The 21,241-nt window shown below is 38.0% G+C and overlaps 2 protein-coding genes across 4 annotated transcripts in view; one reads left to right on the top strand and one right to left on the bottom strand.

Moving 5' to 3' along the window:
- LOC132205363 (protein gooseberry-like) overlaps positions 1-21,241 on the top strand; it is a 51,888-nt gene that overhangs the window by 21,390 nt on the left and 9,257 nt on the right. Inside the window, exons 1-3 of one of the 2 annotated variants that reach the window (XM_059634366.1) lie at positions 10,243-10,628; positions 16,366-16,538; positions 18,602-18,732. In XM_059634366.1, the coding sequence (XP_059490349.1) occupies positions 10,568-10,628; positions 16,366-16,538; positions 18,602-18,732 (365 nt within the window). In that variant the 5' untranslated portion in view covers positions 10,243-10,567. Of the gene's footprint in view, positions 1-10,242; positions 10,629-16,365; positions 16,539-18,601; positions 18,733-21,241 lie in introns of those variants that run through there. The other variant, XM_059634367.1, reaches the window with a different exon arrangement.
- Positions 1,260-3,999, bottom strand: LOC132204998 (uncharacterized). 2 transcript variants are annotated; one of them, XM_059633797.1, is made up of 5 exons: positions 3,908-3,997; positions 3,694-3,765; positions 2,068-3,386; positions 1,882-2,011; positions 1,260-1,759 (listed from the first exon to the last, which is right to left on the bottom strand). In XM_059633797.1, the coding sequence occupies exons 1-5, from the start codon at positions 3,933-3,935 to the stop codon at positions 1,515-1,517; spliced, it is 1,794 nt and encodes a 597-aa protein (XP_059489780.1). In that variant the 5' UTR covers positions 3,936-3,997; the 3' UTR covers positions 1,260-1,514. The 2 variants fall into 2 exon arrangements, with proteins under 2 accessions (XP_059489780.1, XP_059489781.1); XM_059633798.1 differs by having other exon boundaries at positions 1,693-1,830; positions 3,908-3,999.

The following is a 21,241-nucleotide window of genomic DNA, read 5'->3' as shown; positions in this document are numbered from 1 at the left end:
CCGCCGCGCGAAGATGAGATACAACTCACTCTTCCAGTTGGGTCTCGTAATATTGTTTTTATTCTGATAAAAATATTTTTTTGCAGTTTAAAATATTGATAAGTACAAATTAAAGTAAAAAATTATTTGAAAAAAAGATACAAAAATAATTACTGTTTTAATATTATTTTTCAGTAGGAATATTACTTACACAGTATAAAATTAACTGTAAATTTTTTAACTAAACTAATTTTGATTAAATTAATTATGACATGACTAAAGAACAATTTTTTTCATTTTGATGTTAAATACGTTAAATTTATTAAATTTGTCATTGATGCTACATTTAATTGAATAATAAAGCTTTATTGTTAATTACAAATATTTTCTTAAATGTGTGCCGCCTCGAGGGTTGAAACGGAATGAAAAGAACTAACAATAATCTGCAATTTTTGAAAAACCACTTGAGAATAGAGCTTGTTAGGCAAGAGAATTCCCAGATGCACGAATTTCCCTTTCTAAAAATTTCCATAGCAAATAAAGCATTCTCGCGTCTGCATTCGTTTCCGTCTTGACAAAATTCACTTTCCCATGCACATTAAACCCATTCTATCATCGCGGCAGAAAGGACACGTCGCCGGAACGTTCCCAAGGGACCACTCGGAATTTATATTTTATAGCCTGGACGCCCAGGTGCCCTTCTCCTTAGGGCGGCGGAGGGAAAAGAAAACTTTGTGGGTGATCTGCACATAAATAAGCGCTAGAAAAACAAGGGCGCAATAATTTTCGGCTCGCTCTCTCTATTTGTCAGCTTTTAATTCGTGTTGCGGTCGCTGGGGTTGATCTTGCAGGGGAAGCGAACATATGGCCCCCGTTTTGCTGTGTCAAATCGACTCATTCATTGAGCGCGGCGGCACGCTCTTGAAACAAAACGCAGCACAAATTACGACCGACAGAAAGATCTTTTGATGGGGTTGATTTCCAACAGAATTGACGGCAGATTTGAGGAAGAGATGGGGCGGTTCATTTGAGCAGTATGCGACCCGATAAATCATATTAATCCTTTCCTATTTCCCCCGCACAAAGGAGGATGTAATTTTTTAAATTTGATAAAAAAAAGACTGCTTTTCAATTAAAGAAAATAGGAGGAAGTGTATAGCATTTTACAAGAAAATAATTAATTTTTAACAATTTTTAATAGCAACAATAATTTGCTCCATTGGATTTTATTCCAGGTTAGTATGAACACAGTAAAGAATAACTCTATTTTATATAATGTCTAAATTTATAACTTTTTAGGGTCAAAATTTTTTTTATCAAAATTTAATGCAAAATAAAATAGATTTATGCTTTAATAAATCTATTTAACCACATTAAATATTGTGAGAAGATTAAAATGATTTTATTATTTAAAAATTATTTCAAAAAATGCACTAAATTTTTTTCTATTTTTAAGAGTCAATTTATTTTAAATAATTGATTAAATGTCTCAAATATTTAAAAAACTAAAAAAATTATTCATTTATTCCTATTCATTACTCTTTTGGCAAAGGCCGGAATGTCAAACTCCAAGGATTTTTAAAATTATTATTGATAATAATTTGAGGCGCTTCACTCATATATCCAACGTTTGAGTCCTCATGCGATGTTGCTTTTATGGCTCTGTTTTTCCATGGAACCGGCGTCTTGAGATTTTGACCTGAGATTCTGGCCATTGCAGGGTTGTACGCGATGGGCATGGCATACGGATGGAAGTTTTGCGTGGCTGCATTTGCTGTTTCTACAAGTTTATCAGCAATCTTAGTAAAAGCAAGAGGAACGGCAGAATCAATGAGTTGTTTCTGGTTGTGGCTAATGACAACAGTGATAGGGGTGAATTGGGAGTTAAATCAAATAACGCACCGGTCGACTTATTGATATCAGCAGCAGCGTAGGCGCTTCCAACGTCAGCTCCAATTCTCCCACTCTTAGGTTTAATTATCTCCTTTCTCGGTCTCTCAGAATTCTCCCCAGTGGTTGGATCATGTGTATGCTAAAATTTTGAAAGAAAAGAAGTGGAAAAGACAAACTTGAAGAAAAAAATCTTACCATTATTTCTGGCACACCAATTCTTGGCGTGACATTGGAATTGTAAGCCTTAGCTAACAGTTTCAACAAAGTAGAAGAGAAACTTTCTTCGCCCACATTGCCACCAGCTCTGGGTTTTGCATCCGTAAGAGCATTCTTTAATGCAAAGTGCAGCTCATCAAGTTGATCAGGTGATAAATTAGGTTTTTTGTTAATTTTCAAGACATTAGCGCTGGAAGGATCTTCAGGATCATTCTTTGATTTTTTAGGCATTTTGAGAGAAATTCTTATTTTAGGACTTGCGCTCTTAGCAATAGATGATGTTTCCAATTTTGAGTCAGATAGATTTTTAAAGCTGTCTGCGTTACTCGTTTTAGAAATTGGCAGATTTTTGGGCAGATTTGTCTCAGAGACTGATAAAACAGGTCTTACAATTTCCTGAATTGCAGCAGGAATCTCTTCAGTTTTGATATTGTCTTTTGCAGGAGTCGTTTCAGGCACTGTAGTGACAGGGTTGATAACTTTAGTGGTTGGAATACCTGCTTGAAGTTTTTCCAAAGATTCAATTTGGACAACAGGTATTTCAGAGGTTGATTCAAAATCGTCCACCACTGCTGAATCTTCTACAGATTTGTGTTCAGCAATGGTTGCTTCAGGAATTAGAACTTGAGGAATAGGCTTGGATTCTGCTTCAGAAGGCAGGCTTATAATATCAGAAAGTGGCAAATGGGATAAATCGAGAACTTCTCCGTCAGAAGTGATGAGGTATGTAGATTTATCTGATTTCAAACTGTCCGTACTTTTAAAATTTTGAATGTCATTGGTCGCTTCAAGTTTAGGAATCTCAGTTTGCAATTCAGGTTGTGCTAATTTTGCATCCGGAGTCGTGGATTCAACTCTGACCGGTGCTGCAGAAACTGCAGTTTCCTGATTAACTTTGGAAGATTGCTGGGACATTGAATGAACAGTCTGGGTGATTTCCTCCAATTGCGCGTTTTCATTTTCGTTCATCCGTGGAACTTCCAAGTGCGTGTTTTGACTGATGCTTGGAACAGGTGGTGCACCTGGAACAAACGGTTCTCTTGCTGTGAATGTTCTGTTGGGAAACGGTGGAAGAATTTGCTGGAGGGCATGCAAAAGTGAGCCGGCCGCTGGATTGTTCGGGCTAGCGGAAATTGCGTTGAGAATGTGGTCAAGAGCTTCAAGGGCCGTTTGCCTGGCTGGGTTGGTGGACACGGTGACGATGTGGTCCAACAGTTCCAGAATCTTCACTGTGCTCTGATTTACATCGATTGGGACAGTTGGTTGTGCCGTTGGCTCCGTTTCACGCTTGTGCCGCCCTGTAGAAGAGTCAACTTTGAAGATAAAGGTTCTTGACTATTACTATATAATTATTATTTTCTTGTAATTTTATTTTAATTTTGAATAAATAAGACAATATGGAATCATTCAAGAATTATTGTTGAATTTTAAATTTTATGAAATGTATTTTTGGTAATTTAGCAAATTTGTTCCATATTTTTTTAATACAAAAAACTTTATTCTGTTTGTAAAACCTTGCAAAGCTTAATACAAATATCAAGAACAATTAAATAATTATTATCTTTCTTCAAATTCAGTTGCATGAAAAGAAATCGCTGAACTTACTCAAACTGTGTTTTTTCGATTTGTGTCGTGCTGATCCACCATCGATTAACAAAATCAATGCCAAAGTCACAACTAAAAAAATTTTGATATTTTATTAAAACAACAAGTAAAAATGAACTAACTTCGATTGTGTCAACCTAATAAATTAATAATATAATGTTAAATAAACATTATTTTTGAAACATGATTGAATTAATAAAAATCAATTACTTACAGAAAAAGCGAAAGACGAGCCGATTCATAATGCGTTGTGTTGTGTCAAGCAAATGATTTGAAATGGTGCGTGATGCGCTTTTTATACTTAAATTTTGCAACTGGCCTCAGTTCCTCCGTGCGTTTCAGTAGAAAAACAATTTTCCAAAGCGCCACAAAAGTAAACTCAACATTCGGAATATAATTGCTCATTTTATCTTATTATTGCGCGCAGAGTATTATTTTGCCCCGTGCACAACGAAGAGCTCACTCCGCGCGCTGCTGTTTTGTTTACTTTCTTTGCGTTTTTGTTTAAACAACAAGGCTTGTAGTCATCAACCTTGCGCAAAGCGTTTTGCAATTTGTTACAAAATTAAAACCTCTCAAAATACTGATGCGAAATAAATGATGCTCTTTTATTTGAAAAATATAAAAATAATGTAACAATTTTCAGCCTGAGGAAGAAGCTAATCAAGGCAGAAAACGATGATCAAGCGTGATGATTTCACACAAAAAGAGCGGCCGGTGAACGCACACACCGCCTTCGAGGGCAAATTCCCACGCTCCAATATGCCGATGGAGTTAAAACGCGATGAGATTGCTTTTAGGGTTGGACCGCGTGACACGGCAGCGGACAGAAGATTTTAGTGACGAGATCGGCGGCAAAAAAAGCGTGGCGAGCAAGAGATAATCGATGATTGCTCGCCGATCGCAAATAGAAATCGGTCGGTCGGTGCAGATCGAGGCAAAGCACAAATCTCTCAGGTGGAAACTGCAAACAGACGAGCTTAGTGAGGATGAGCACAGGGAATTTCTTCCTGATTCGATCGGTTCGCTGCTGTGAAATGGAAATTGTTGCGCTATTGGGACAATTGCGCATGCTATTGCCCATTATTGGGCCGCTGCGTAATTAGAACAAGTTAAGAGATTCATAATTTTTTTTTACACTATATAAGGAATAAAATTAATAAAAAAAGTGCTTGTTAAGAGGGACGACCCATGGCAGTTTGAGTTTAAAAATTGCACAAATTAAAAAAAAACTGAAAGAAAAAAAATATAATTTTTTACTAGCCATTAATTACATTATTCAATGGAGGCATAAACAGTAATATTTTTGTATGTTTTTATATTACTGTATACAATTATATTTAATCTAACTTTTTTAAAGTATAAGTAAAAAGTTTATTTATTTCATGTATTTATTCAGACAATTACATTAATTTATCGTTTATCGTATTCATTCATGAATCTGTAAAATTAGTTTCACAGATAATTTTAGTTGAAAAATTGTTTTGAATGTATTACATAATGTAATCAAAATTAATTTAGTTTTTAACATTTTTTTATTTCCGCACTTGACGCACTTATTTGGTTTAAATTCCCTTTAAGAGATATTCAGGAGCTTTTCTAATATTATTTCCAATTTTTGCTCCAGTGCCAATATCGGTTTCTTTACGTTTTTTTAAACAACCAACAAACAGAAAACAAATTGCAAATTCCTGTTGTTATGCAAATCACTACTTCATTGTTACAAAATCTTCTACAAAGTATTATACCGCGCGTGTCTATTTTGAAATGATTTCCCTTCTTTTTCGACTTCTCGTCAGTGCTATGACGTTTTTCTCGCAATTAAAATTCAGAGGGTGTCTTGAGTTTTGGGTGGTGCAGAGTGCACGAAAAGAGAGCAGATGAAGAGTTATGTGGCGGAACACGAGTCAGACAGCGACGCAGAGTCCCAGCCCATATTAATGCGTGTGTGTCTCTTTCTCGAGAAAGGAGCGGCCGGCGCGAGCGGAGCAGCAGTGACATCATTTATTTTGCCATGGGACCACCAGGCTCTTTTCACGCATTATCGCAGGCGTGGAAACCAAATTAATTACAAATAGATCTTCTCTTGGCTCCCTGTCGTATTTTGGCTTCTGCCCCGAAAGATTTTCTCCTGATGGGTGCTAAAATTTCTTCTTTGCACTGAAAGCATAATAATATTTTTTTGAGAAACAAAAGAAGAAAGACGTTTTATTTTTGCTGTTAATAAAGAAACGAAAAAATCTACTGAAAATTGTTCTGAATTGATAGAAGTTTTTAATGGATTTTTTTTTTAATAAATATTAAGGATTCCTAATTTTTTGTTTTTATTATTTTTTTCTCTGCCAAGAGGATGATTAGGGCTTATTTTGGGTCTATCATTGCCAGTTGCGCGAGAGTGTGCTGCTGCGTTGTGTTGTTACAACAATGCTGCGAGTGTCAGATGGTAGATATCCGGCTCATCCTTGGAACAATCGGCGCACTCAGTGGGAAGTTGACAGCACGCGGCCGCATCATCAATCTGCGGGTGCCGCGTCTCTTTTTTCACAAGCACCTGAAATTTCCTAATAATAAAGTGCTGAATTGCAATGTTTGACGCCAATTCCGCATTTTACAGAACTAAGAAGCAGCTAATTTTTAGCTTTTGTGTATTCGTCATTTTTTTCTTTTAAGAAAAGTTTTACTTTTCTATATATATTCTTGGCAAAGGGTGTCTTTGACAAGGATTCCTTGCAAGATTAAATTAAGAGAATTTGTCTAAAAAATTTGTTAAATAATAAAATATCCGATAAGTTAGAATTTCTTTAGTCTTTTGTAATAAAAAATATTTATAAGAAGTGTTGTCTTTATCTGTCAATAAGAGGTAGTCATTGTTTTTAAAGTTGTAAATTAAAAGGTATAGATGAACCGACTGATATAGTTAGACTTGCACGCGTCATTAAAATAGAAACATTTGTCTGATTCGAACGAGCCGGCACGGATAAATGGCTAAATAGACAGGTGAGCCCGAGAGCGGGTGATGAATTTGAAATAGACTTGTGCAGCCGCAGCTCCTTACCACCGCCGCACAAACCGTTTCGAAGCGAATCGTCACGGCGAAATATGAAAAAGCTGCTGTTCCATCGACCCAAAGACTGACACGTAAAACATGACGAATGCAACTGGCTTGAGGTTCACAATATCTGCCGACTGCCTCATTAGCAATCATCCTCGCCCCCGCCAGCGAAAGGGAAAAATGTGTAAATTTTATCAACTCTTTTGAATTTTATGAAATTGTTGTTAATATAAATACCTACAAGTGAATAATGCACTGCCTAACTAAAAAAAAGATCTCAAAAAGAAGTTCAATCCAGAGACTTTATATAGCAAAATTTTAATTTTTTTTTTATTTGGAATGAGACATGTATATTAGGTGTTTTGCAAATAAACACCTGGCTTTTTGAACATTACAAGATATTAAGCATAATACTTGATTATCAACAAGTTAAATTGTTCAATGAAATAATTGCAGTGCAATTTGGTAAAGGCGAAATAAGAAAGCTAAATTGATACAAAAGGGTGTGACAGTGATTTCCGCTTTTCGTACCGCCGACGTTGTCGCGACGCACTTTGTCAATGTCGGGGCACATGTCCCTCTTCAAAAGCAAAAGTGATTTGTCTCATTCATGTATCGTGTGGCAGGTGACCCCCTAATTGGACCCCAGCACAAACTTAAACAAAACCTGACAAACCATCAAGTTTGCGCTATTGGATTTAATAAAAGATTAACAACTTACAATTACATCGTAAATTAAGCTCGAACTGAATTTGTTGTTGTTAATAAAAGTTGATATTAATGGATGAAAATTTTTAGAAATTTCTTATGCTGCAAAATTAGGTGCCATACTGTGTCAAATATAGGCGTTAAAATACCTTATAATTTAAAAGATGATAATCATTACTTAAAAAAAATTGTTTCTAAAAATCAATATTAGAGGGTTATTAAAAATTTAAAGCGTGAAAATGATTGTTTTTAACAAACTAAAATAATTATCTGACTTTTTTCAATGAAGTCAGCAAACATCCTGGTATCATTATATATGCTAAATAAATTGAAATAAAATGCCATAGTTGTTTCTTTCTAAATTTAAAAGACTTTCTTTTTTAATTGAGTGATACCGCACAATGTAACTGTTGAAAAAATTTTTTTGAATAGTGTATGAGAGCACACAAGTTGACGAACATTAAGTATTTTATCTTTATTAAAATAGTTTTGTAAGAAATTACAAGTTCAGTCAATTATATAGGCCGGTGCTTAGGTGACTGGAGAGTAAGGAGCAAAGAGTTTATAATTTTGCCCATTAAGTATGCTATTATGAATAATGAACATTAGAAAACAGTTAATTGTGATGACAGCTGAGAGGTGCTGATTAATGGCTACTTATTGACTGCCTTTCTCAACATTGTACCCTCGTGAAAGGAATGCTTTAATGCTTTTTTAAACAACAAACAAAAACTACATAAAATATTTGAGCAGAGCCTTTGGTGAGCGAGGAAAAAATAACTTTTCTTTCCGTCAGCAGCAGGTCAACTTGGGTTTTTTGTTTCCTTCTTCAGTGGGACGACTTTTGTGCTGCTGGGAAAAGGAAGCATGGTCAGCCTTACGGAGCGGGAAGGGCGACTTCTTTCCACCCTCATTTGTATGCAAGCATATGGGCCGAACAATAAAACCATAAAAGCTGCAGGACACGGCGCGGGGCGAAAAAGTTGTAACAATTAGCCTAAAGAGCAGCGGAGTGATTTACAACCTTCGAACGTTTTTACTGCAGCGCGCTTCTTCACCCAAAAGTGTTGTTATTTTCCTGCGCCTGCTCCCCATGTCTGTATAAGCGCGCGTTGATATAATAAAATAGAAAGATGTCCAGAGGCCTTTGAAAACCTGTAAATGCATAATGATCTTTTTTTCCTCAAAAATGCTTCATGGTAGCTGTAAAAATATGCTGTTAAACGAGCGTTTTATGAATATAACAAAGTTTGACGGGAAATTTCCATTTTTTATGACTGTGGGACGCGGATATGGTTGTAAATTTTAGCACAATAATGATTTTAATTTTTCGATTAGTTTTGATGAGCGACAAGTGCTGACGTGTTAAAGCAAAATATCTGTCAATAAGCATTTTTTTTCATTTGAAGGGATTTATAATTTTTAGTATTCATAAAAATTTGGCAATTTAAGTTGCGTTTTCAACGACAAGACCAAAAATGCGCTGCGGACAGGAAGTTATTTACCATTTTTTTATATTTATTTTGAAGCTATGGGGAGTGAAATAAATCGATAAAAATTTTATTTGAAATGTCAATCTTAATAAATTTTCTTTACATAGCATAAATACTAGAGCAAATTGCATTTAGCGCTAGAAAATTTGATTTTTCGCCGTGTCAAAATGCTTGTCTCTTCCAATGCGAGACTGCGTGTTTGAGCAAACAGATCAGCCCGCGTGCGAGGGGAACCAGATTTCGCAGCGTCTGTCATCTCGTTAATTGAAAATTTCATCAGAAATAAAGACGAAGGAGTTAATTCATTAACAACCGAAAATATTCAAAATTTAAATCTGCTTTTAATTAAGTTAATCAATTTAGATTAATAAATTTAACAATTTGATTAGTATAAATCTCCAATCTCCAAAGATTAACATTTTCTTAAATTTGTTTGAATAAATTTAATCTCATATTCTCTAATCAATCTGCATAGTCTTTTGTAATAAGAGCTAAAATAAAATTTACTATACATTATAGTGTTTTGATTAATTATTGCTGCGCTTTTTCACTCTTTTCGCAACATTTTAATTTATTCGTAAAATTAATAATACATACTTATACAAAATGTTTTTAATAATATGCATTTGTTAAGTTATATTATAAGAGTGTATATTTATTGAATTTTTTTCATTAAGCATATTATCAAAACGGCCTCTGCTAATTTATTTTTCTTTAAATCAAAAGACTTCATGAGCGCGCATTATTGCACCAATGTCTCTCATTTGTCATTTTACTTTAGCCTCTTTAGCTAATTTTTCTGTAAACCATCCATTAAATCTTAATGGTACATAATCATAAAGAGCAAATCAAGCCTAACCTGGCCCAGGCTAATTTTTAGTCCTCCATGTAAATTGCATGTTGGGTTAAGATAAGCCAGATTCAGTTTTTTTAGATCTTGTTATGTTCAATTGGAACTGGAATTCTTTTAAAGGCCACAAAACCAACGTGTTTCATTTCTCCCAATCTTTGCAATAAACAGGATCGTTTTGTGACTCTTCTTCACATTTTTATGCTTATGGGATTTTTGAATACAATTTGATTAGGAGAAAAGGTTTTTATACAATGCCCGGTGTTATGTTAAATAACAACAGGGATAAAAAATTTAAAAAAAAAGATAAAATAATAGTGAGGTTATAATTGATTGGCTCCGTTGGTAATTTTTGCATGAAAAATAAAATTGCAATTAATTTTTGTAACTTATAAACTTTCTGAAATATTGATCTTATATTTTACATTGACTTTATAAGCGCTCTCTAAGAACTAAAAAAAACAGGATAGGAAGCTGGTGTGTAAAAAAGCATCCACCTCTGCTGATAAATTTGATCGGCAGCGTCGGCGGCCGCGATAAAATCGAGGCGGAGAGAGCGCGAGGCACCAATGCGCGGCGGCGGGGGCGGAGTTTGGGAGGCGGTCGGCGGCTGCGGGTGGACGGCAGACAACGGTGCCCCTGTGCTGCAGTCTCTGGCCGAGCACCCTCCCGAGAGGACGCAGGTCAGTTTTGCACCGGCAACACGAAGGCACAGTTGGTTCGCAACCACCGGGCTAACCACCCTCAACCCTTCGTTAAAGACTGACTGCGATGACAGTGACCAACTTCGGCAGCATGATGCGCCCGTGTTTTACTGGATACCCTTTCCAAGGTAAGTCAATTTATGCATTACGGTGAAATATAAGGATTATGGGTTTGGAACATTATTTAAAATAAATTTCCATTAAATCTGGTATAGAAGTTGGATTAGTGGAAAAATTGCCAACATAGAATTAAGTTTTATTGAATAAATTGTCACTCGAGGATTACTTCAATGGAATTAATTATTTAAATAAGAAATGTTCCTTAACTGAAAGGCATTTATTTGAAATGCGTAATAAATATTCAAATTTTAATTTAATCAAATTCATATAACTTCTTTTTCACGTTATTTCGATCTATGTCTGAGTGAGCTTCTCTATATTTCTTTCCTATAGCGGTCGTTTAAATTATCTCATCGTAAAACCGGCTCAAACAAATCTCCAACGCTCTCATATTACGCGTGTGTTTGAAGTTTTTACCAATGTAAATGCGCGCCCACCCAGCAGGCGCGTGGGAAAGTTAATTACAGCCTTCATCACAAATTATATGCTACCTGCCGCCTGTTAATTCAAGAAGCGGTCATTACGCACACACATGTCCAGTAGCGTTAAATTTAATCTTCCTTTGTGAGAAATCACACTCTCCGATCCAGCAGAGAGATATTTTGGACGAAGGGATTCTGAAAGTTAACCATTTAAGGGTTATCAGATATTTTTTATTATTTTTTTTTTAATTTTTACGCAGTGTTTGTCAGCTTGTTGATCTTTAAAATTTTCTAGAAATTCTCGTGCGTATAAATTCCTTTCCCCCTTTCCTTTGCTTGCTCCAGGGGTCTAGAGTGAGACGAGAGGGGGAAAACATGGCCGCCGACAGACGTTCGCTGCAGCGGCTGCTGCTATTTTTGTGTTTTTCAGCGGTTCTCCAGCTGCCATCATCTGGAAATCATGACCAGAGTCATCGTGAATGGTCCCAGACGGGACACCGGCAATCGGACGGCGCGGACGGCGCCTCTTCTGTCCGGGGGCCGGTTTTTCCCGTCTGGCAATTGCTCGCCCATTATGGTTGCTTTCAAGGACGAACCAGCCGAGCGGTGAGGAGGAGGATCGCGCGCCGGGGCTGCGGCCTTGACGTGCATGAACCTGCAAGATTTCTGCTGTTGCCTCACGGCTTGTTGACAACTCGCTCGCCAACCAGCTGTATCGCCGCCAAACTGTCTGAAGAGGTAGGAAACGGAATAGAAATTCTGACTTTTTTTCTCGGCACCGGTCTCTATCTGTCTCTTTTACTGCTCGCTATGGGCGACATCGAGAGCAACCCCGGCCCTCTGAATGAGGACGACAAGGCCTTCTTTCTGTCAGCTCTCGACGGCCAACTTAATGATAAATTAAAGTACACAAACGACAGCATCGGAGAGCTAAAAACAACAATGGATGTACTGGTGGCCAAAGTGGAGGCAGAGGCGGTGAAAGTAAAAACACTGCAAGTGGAAAACGCTAATTTGTCAGCCCGAGTCACCCAACTGGAAAATCGTCTGGCCTCGCACGAATCCGACTTGCGGCGGAAAAACTTGGTGGTTTTCGGCGTGCCTACTGCTACCAACTTGCAGAGCGCCGTCGGTGATCTCCTGTTCAGCAAGCTGAAGATGCCAAACCGTCCGCAGGAGGAGTTGCTCGAGGCCACTTTCAGGATCGGCAAAGAGGACGCGGCAAAACGCCCGGTCATTCTAAAATTTAAAACCGACCAAGCTAAATTTTCAGCAATGAAAAACGTTGCAAATCTGAAAGGAACTGGAATTGTCGTGTCCGATGACCTAACACCAGAGGAACGAAAGGTCAGGCGGAAGCTGGTCGAGGCCCACAAGACTGCTAGAAAGCTCGGAGTCCAGTCAAAACTGCGCCGCCGGGGTCTTGAGCTCAATGGGCACGAGATTTCGGCTGCCGAGGTGGCCAAGGACGGCTGGCTTCGTAAGTACGTGCCGCAGTTCGACCAGCACCAGCAGATGGATGGTGGGAGTGAGGGGTCCAGCACAGATGCCGGAGACGGCCGACCCAAGCAGAAGAGGAACAAGAGGAACCGTGCTGCAGCCTCACTCTCACCCAACGAGCAGCCCTCCGAGCCCCAAGCCGGCGTGTCCCAACAGGGTTTTGTCGCAGCCCCCCTCAACAGCAAGTCCAACAGCAAGGACAAGGCGGCAAAAAATCCCCCGAGGGGCACGTCGGCGAGGAGCTTGGACAGGCTGCGATCAGGAGCCAACAGGAACCGCGGATCGGACTCGGATGCGAACAGCCAAAACTGCGATTAGTAAGTGAAGTGATTAATTTTTGTTGTGATAAAAAACTGAAATCTGAAAATTATTTTAAAATAATTAGTTTAAATGCACAATCACTTGCCGACTTAGATCACATGCGTTTGCTCCGATTAAATCTATCTTTACAATGTATTGATGTTGTTGCGATTTCTGAAACATGGCTCAAAGATAAACACAATATTTCTAAACGATTTGAAATTGATGGTTATAATTTAATAAGACATGATAGGAAAGAAACGCGTGGAGGTGGGGTTGCTTTTTATGTTAAAAAAAATCTGAAATATAAAATAATATCTGTTTCTGCTGATAGTAATAATAATTCAGCCGAATTTTTAATGATTGAAATTAAAGCACTAAATGAGAAATTCCTTCTTGTGGCCATTTATAGGAGACCGTCACCTGAAGTAAACTTTGATGATTTATTTAAGGAGCTGCAAAAAAATTATTTAGAATATGATAATTGCGTTTTGCTTGGTGATTTCAACTGCAATTTTAAAGTGAGATCTAATCTCCTTAACAATTTAGAGTCACACATCAATCATTTTGGTATTAAAAGACTTCCCATTGAAGATACAAATATTTCTTATAATGCAGTAACTACAATTGATGCAATAATGGTCTCCCCTGAAGTCAAATGCGGAAGATTTGGAAAAATATTTAATTCGCTGTCCCACCACCTTACTCTTTATGTTATAATAGAAGCTGAGCTTCCAGAGTGCTCAAGCGAATACAAATTTATTAGGGAGTTTGCCAAAATTGATCGCAATTTGCTTATATCTGAAGCCACTAAAATTTCTTGGCACGAGGTTGCTGAGAATATGTCGATAGACGCCAGAGTAGAATCGTTTAATAAAAAGGTTATCTCACTTTTTGATAAAATAGCGCCAAAGAAAAAAATAAAGATAAATAAAAAATTTCATCCGAAGCTTCCAGCGAATGTAAAATCCTTGATTAAAGATCGTGATAAGGCAAGAAGGAGAGCGGAAAAAGACTGTTCAAGTGCATCGTTTAATATTTTTAAGTCGCTCAGAAATAAAGTAAAACAAATTATTTTGAATTTTCAAAAGTCAGTAATTTATAAGAACTTGGAGCAAACTTCAGGCTCTAAGCATATGTGGAGTAAATTGCGATCTCTTGGACTGGTTAAAGATAAATCGCGAGTAGCTGAACTCTCGCAAAATTTGGACGAGCTTGTGAATGACTTGACTGTGAAAAGATCGCCTAATGTATTAGATAAATTAGATTATAATTTTTCAATTCCTCGCAAGATAACGGGTGAAAAATTTTATTTTAAACATGTAACTCCATTGGAAGTTAAACTTGCTCTGAAAAGTATTAAGTCGCCAGCTGAAGGCACTGATAGTATTTGCAACAAAATGCTTTTGAATATTGTTGATATAATTCTGCCAACACTTACGTTTATTATAAACCTAGTGCTGCAAACTTCTCATTTCCCAGCTATCTGGAAAAAAGCAATTTTAATGCCACTGCCAAAGGTTCGCTGCCCTTCAAGTAGCTCTGATTTTAGGCCAATAAGTTTATTGTGTGTCACCTCGAAGGTCTTGGAAAAAATCGTTTTTGATCAGATGATGGATTTTTTATTAAAGAATGAAGTGCTTGATAAGCTTCAATCTGGCTTTCGTAAGTTACGCAGTACAACAACCGCTTTATTAAAAATCGCAGAAGATCTAAGAGTTTCAATGTTTAAAGGTGAAGTTACTCTCATGGTTTTCTTAGACTATTCAAAAGCATTTGACCTAGTTGACCACCGTCTCTTGCTACATAAGCTAGACCAATTAAATTTTTCAACGCCAGTCCTTAAATTTTTTGAGAGTTATTTACTAGGCCGCCAACATGCAATTAAAAACAGTGATGGCAATTTTTCGCAGTGGTGTAAAATTGAATGCGGCGTGCCCCAGGGATCGGTTCTTGGACCCCTTCTGTTCTCTTTATATACTCATGATTTACCGGCAGTTTTAAATAATAGATGCAAATATCATGTTTATGCGGATGACACTCAGTTATATCTCAGCTGTAAATCTAACAACGTTAACGAGTGCATACTAATTATGAATGATGTTTTAAAAGACATTGTTTCCTGGTCTGAAGCCAATGGGCTACAACTCAACCCGACTAAATCTCAAGCGATGTTTGTTTGCTCAGAACGGAATAGTGCTTTAATCGCTGAGACCAGGACTGCGAAATTGTACCTTAAGGATGCGGAAGTAAATTTTGTACATGAAGCTAAAAATCTTGGAGTAATGTTTGATAAAAATTTGTCGTGGAATGCGCAAGTGTCGCGGATTTCGCAAAAAGTGTACGGCACATTAAAGAGCATAGAAAAATTTAGAAATGTAACTCCCGAAAAAGTACGCATTAATTTGGTCAAGAGCTTAATATTACCTCACTTTGATTATTGTGACATTGTTTTCTGCAACTTGACATCTGCCCAGGTAAACAAATTGCAAGTGTTGCAGAACCATTTAATCCGCTATATTTATGATGTAAAAATCGGCCAAAAATTATCTCCGTTATATAAAAAATGTGAAATTTTAAAAATTGCTGATAGATATCAATTAAAAATTTTAGTGCAGACGCATAAAATTCTGTATAAAAATTGCCCGGAATACTTAAATGATTTTGTAACAACTATGTACGACGTTAACTTATTAGGGCGTACTAGAGCGCACCGTATGAAACTGCTCGCTCCATTTGTAAGTGTTGATGTTCCCGAAAACTGTTTCCAAGTGCAAAGCTACAGGTATTGGAATTTGTTACCACCAAACTTGTGTCTGAATGAAAATGTAAATTTTTTCAAGTCAACGCTGAAAAAGCAATTCATTGAGAAATATTAATGTTGTCTTTCTCTCTTATTTTAAATTTTTATTTTGTCATTATTATGGATGAGTTCATGTATGGGGCATAGTTGCCCTCAGTTTTGAACCCAATAAACAAATTTCTGAAACTAGAGTGATTAAGGGGTGAATGATTGTCTGTATACCGATTGATCAAAGTTCAAGATAACAATCCTTAATTACGTCATCATCATCTGATAATGATCAATGCCTTAATAATTGATTCTTGTTATTAGCACATTCTCATGTTTTCAACGCGCCCTCAGGACATTCAATGTTGACTTTGCGTCCATCAGCACCAAGTTGCGTGATTAAAATGGCATAACTTTTAAAGAAATGTCATTCTTAATAGAATGCATTTACTTAATTTGCTTTTCATTACGTTTTATGAGAGCAATTTCCTATACATTTTTGACCAAAGCTTGCAGGAAATTTAATAAAATATCTCCTCCTGTCTATGCTGGGTTCGCTCATTTCATATAAAATTATAATTTTATTAGGATTAAATTTCTGTGATTTCAGACGTATTATTATTTTTTTAGGCTTCATTCTCTTCAATTTCCAATATTTATCAAACTATTTCTGCCACTTATTTTTAATTTACCGCAACATTTGCATAAATCGTTCTTGTTTTTTTGTCGTAGGTCAGGGCCGAGTGAACCAGTTGGGTGGCGTGTTCATCAACGGCCGCCCTTTGCCCAACCACATTCGCCTCAAAATCGTAGAAATGGCCGCCGCCGGGGTCCGACCCTGCGTCATTTCCCGCCAACTCAGGGTTTCCCACGGTTGCGTCTCCAAAATCCTCAACAGATACCAGGTAAACTCCCTTTTTTTCTTTTACAAACAAAACCTTTCCCCTTTCTAGAAAAACTGGTAATCTTACAAGAGGCGCGACCTATACACCACTCTCTCAGAATTAGGTTGGTATCCCGTTTTATGTCGCGCCTGCTGTAGTGGTTTTATGTCGCGCCTACTGTAGTGGTTTTATGTCGCGCCTGCTGTAGTGGTTGATAAAGAAAACCGGTATTTATAGCTCACAATTACCGGGACTGCAGGAAAGAATAAGGGCCTTTGGGATGGGTTCAGAAGGGGAAGACAATCTTAACTGATTGCAAAAGACGTGACCTACCACCAATGTACGGGGAAGGGGGTTGTTTTTATATGTCGCGCCTCTTGTAATGGTTCACTACAACAGGCGCGACATATGCAAGTATTCTCATGGTAGGTCGCGCCTCTTGTAATCGACCACTACAACAGGCGCGACATATGCACGCAACGCCTGTGGTAGGTCGCGCCTCTTGTAATCGACCACTACAACAGGCGCGACATATACAATTAATAATGCTAAAAAAAAAAAAAAACGAAAGCAGCGAGATTGTGTGCACACCACGAACCAGACCACCCCACAAACCGGCAACTCGGAGGTGGGCAACCCCCCAAGATTAATTTTTGCAGAAGCCGCGAGCGAGGGGTGGAGGCGCAGCGAGGTCGAGGACGTGGGGAAGGCCGTGCGGAGGGCGAGGACAAAAGGGCGGCTGTGTTCGTGGGGGGCTCCGCAGGAGCCCCCCCACGATCCCCGCCCCTTTGTCCCGCCCGGAGCCGGCCTTCACCACGTTCTCGGGCGAGCGCGCCTCCAGCCCGAAGCTCGCAAACCCACAACGGAGTTGCCCACGAAGGGAGTTGTCTGCAAAGGGTGTTTTGAAAGCAAACGGTGTGGGTGCCCACAACTCCCTTCGTGGGCAACTCCGTTGTGGGTTTGCGAGCTTCGGGCTGGAGGCGCGCTCGCCCGAGAACGTGGTGAAGGCCGGCTCCGGGCGGGACAAAAGGGCGGGGATCGTGGGGGGGCTCCTGCGGAGCCCCCCCACGAACACAGCCGCCCTTTTGTCCTCGCCCTCCGCACGGCCTTCCCCACGTCCTCGACCTCGCTGCGCCTCCACCCCTCGCTCGCGGCTTCTGCAAAAATTAATCTTGGGGGGTTGCCCACCTCCGAGTTGCCGGTTTGTGGGGTGGTCTGGTTCGTGGTGTGCACACAATCTCGCTGCTTTCGTTTTTTTTTTAGCATTATTAATTGTATATGTCGCGCCTGTTGTAGTGGTCGATTACAAGAGGCGCGACCTACCACAGGCGTTGCGTGCATATGTCGCGCCTGTTGTAGTGAACCATTACAAGAGGCGCGACATATAAAAACAACCCCTTTCCCCGTACATTGGTGGTAGGTCACGTCTTTTGCAATCAGTTAAGAGATTGTCTTCCCCTTCTGAACCCATCCCAAAGGCCCTTATTCTTTCCTGCAGTCCCGGTGATTGTGAGCTATAATTACCGGTTTTCTTTATCAACCACTACAGCAGGCGCGACATAAAACCACTTCAGTAGGCGCGACATAAAACCACTTCAGTAGGCGCGACATAAAACCACTACAGCAGGCGCGACATACCAACCTAATTTTTAAATACTGGTGTATAGGTCGCGCCTCTTGTAAGATTACCGAAAAACTTACTATCGGTCTGGTGGCGGCGCCTTTCGTTTTAAAATTTTACAGCAGACCGTGCAAGGAAAAACAACCCTCGCGTCTGGCGCCATAAATTCATCCATCTGAAATGTAGAAACACAAATTCGCACCGAGAACACTTTTCTTTCCCATGCCAATCCTTCTCAAAAGTGTCTGATACCTCAAGCAAACAAAGAGAAGAGCAAAAATATGTAATCCCTTGGGCGCCGTCGTCGTGTAAATGTTCTCCCCTGAAAGGAAAACGCGCGGCCTCCGTGGAGCCATAAACTTGTTGATTTCAATTGTACGCGTTTTTATACTTTCCCCTCTACCTGTTGACAATACGCGCTTTTCCCTCACTGACCTGAGCCTCTTTTCTTGTTTTCGAAAAGGAGACCGGCTCCATTCGACCTGGCGTGATCGGCGGCAGCAAACCTCGAGTGGCCACCCCTGATGTTGAGAGAAGGGTAGAAGATTACCGCAGAGAGAACCCTGGCATCTTCAGCTGGGAAATTAGAGATAGGTAAGTGCCAAAAGACAAAATTTCTTTTTATTATGGAGAGTATGCAGTATAGACAAGTTTTAAGAGTTTATAAATTAAGATTTTTTTAATTGAATTGTAAAATGATATTTTTATATTTTTTTTCAACAGAAAGAAAAATACGTATGAAATTAAAACAGTATTGCAAAATTTAGAGTTCTCACTTTTGTTACAGGGCCCAATTTTTTTTAGAATAATTTATGTATTTTATTGCCGCTGTATTTTGTTGTTCGTAATTAGGCACCAAGATTATTTAAAAAATTATCATAGAAATAGCCCCAAAGTAATGAAACCGGCCAATTTTTGCGACGTGAAATTTCGAGCAAGATTTTTTTACTTGCTAATATGTATTTATCCCGACAACTGCGCGTAATAACAATGTAAAAAAAGCCGGTCCGCAAGAGTCGCGTTGAGATAATGTTACAAATTTTATTAAAACATCCGCAAGGCTTGATTAAATGTCGAAAATGATAATGTTATTATGATAATAGTAATCAGCGGCGAGAGAGCGCGCGCAATTACGCGAATAATGAAGAGCCTGTCTCTCTCTCTGATCTTATCGGCCGCGCTCATTATTCTATTTAAACGCGCGGGCATATTAAATCTGCCGCCTGACGGTCGCACTCTCATTTGAATTTCAAATTTATTGCTCTCTTTGTTAGGTACGCTCAAGTAAGTCAACACTTGCGCCGCGAGAGGCGAAATCATAAAAGGCTTTCTTTTCTTATAATGTTGTACATTAAACGCTCGCACAGCGTGAAAAAGGATTTTTATCTCCGCAAATGGTCACGGATTTGTCGCCCTTTGATCTTATCAAAATCAATTTTTTCACAGCTTGTTAAATGATGGGATTATATGTTTCTAGTTTTCTTTCAAGTTCAATGATCCATTATTTTATAAACCTTATAATATTTCTCAAAAATAAAAGTAAATTAATAACAAAAATACTTAAAGATTTGCAGATTTTTTTATCTTCTTTTGTTTATACGAGTAAATCTTATCTCTATAACAATTTAAATTGGTAAATAAATAGCAAAGCAACAATTCCAAATTTTGATTTAATTTACACGAGTTTCATAATTATATTTGTTGCATTATTCCAAATAAATATAAGTAAAAAAAATTTTTTTAAACAAATATAAATTTTTAAGTTGTTTTTTCAGCTCCGATTGAGAAAGATAAAATTTCTTATTTTAGTACCTCTTCTAAACTGCATATTTTATTGCAAATGGTTCAAAACTATTTTTGTCATATTCATCTAATTTTTGAACTTATTTAGCTGTTTGAATTCACACTTTGCTTCTTGACTGTCTTTTTCTTTAAAGGCTGGTATACTTTTCATTCTTATAACACAAGAATCAACAATAATAGATGATTTACATAATGAGTGCTTCCAAGAAGTATTTACGCTAAAGATTTTCCATTTCACTTTAGCGCCCAAACGCTTTTACTTTCCTTTGAATTCCCCTAATTTTAGAACCCCTGGTGAGATATTGAATCTCCAAAAAGGGAGATCCTTTTCGCCACAAGGCGAGCATCCCGTGCATTATTTTTTCCTCCAAAAGAAAAGCACCAGATGCATATTCATGCGCTTTGTGGCCTTTTAAGCATTGTTGAGCGGACGAGATTCCCTCTTTGCCGGAAACAAAGGAGGGATGCTGCCTAGAATCACTTTCCACTTTTCCGTCGGGGGCATTACCAGGAAAACGATAAATGTATACCGAGAGGGAAATTTTTCGATTGAAAGGAGCAGCTCCTTTTTTTTTAACAAACGCGCCGCAGGTTTTTGAAACCACGGCGCGAGATCTCCAGTGCACTATGTGCAGCGGGCGGACTTTCACATTTTTCACTAGAAGTGTCAAAATAATTTGTTTATCTTGGTCTGCAAGCCGGGCTTTGAATTCGATTTCAATACAACAATGCGACGGCGAAATAATGACTTACTCTATGTAGCTCTCCGCGCGCTCACTTTTACTTTGCATTCGAGTTTTTTGTACATGTGCTTTTGATAAGGAAAGAACATGTCTCGCGATTCAATGGAAAATTCCGTGTTGACTTTAAAGAGTAGAGAGCGATTGTTATTTACATTCAATTACTAGTTTCTCTTGTTTTTTCAATGTTGAATGCCTGAAAGAAACACAAAAGTTGGCAAAATTTAATTAAAAAATATACGCCAGCATGATTTAAATTGATGAATTTCACTAGCTACGCCTCCAACAAATTGTTAAAAATCCACAACATGACATCAAATCTTTAATATACAAAATTTAGAAGTCAAATTAGAAAGTGCATTGATATTACAAATTTAAATAAATAAAATATATATAATATTTTGGTTGTGAGTGTATGTTTATAATTTTAACATTTAAATATATATAATTAGTGATAATTGAAGTTTTTTGGTATATCCGAGCAATACATTGATATTCTAGTTGTAGGAGAAAAGAAAATATTTATATCCTCTACGAAATGGAAATAAAAGCAATAGTAG

Source organism: Neocloeon triangulifer, unplaced genomic scaffold, assembly GCF_031216515.1.
Source record: "Neocloeon triangulifer isolate White Clay Creek 2 clone unplaced genomic scaffold, ASM3121651v1 ptg000002l, whole genome shotgun sequence".
Classification (NCBI taxonomy): Eukaryota; Metazoa; Arthropoda; class Insecta; order Ephemeroptera; family Baetidae; genus Neocloeon; species Neocloeon triangulifer.
This window is presented reverse-complemented; position numbering and strand designations above follow the sequence as displayed.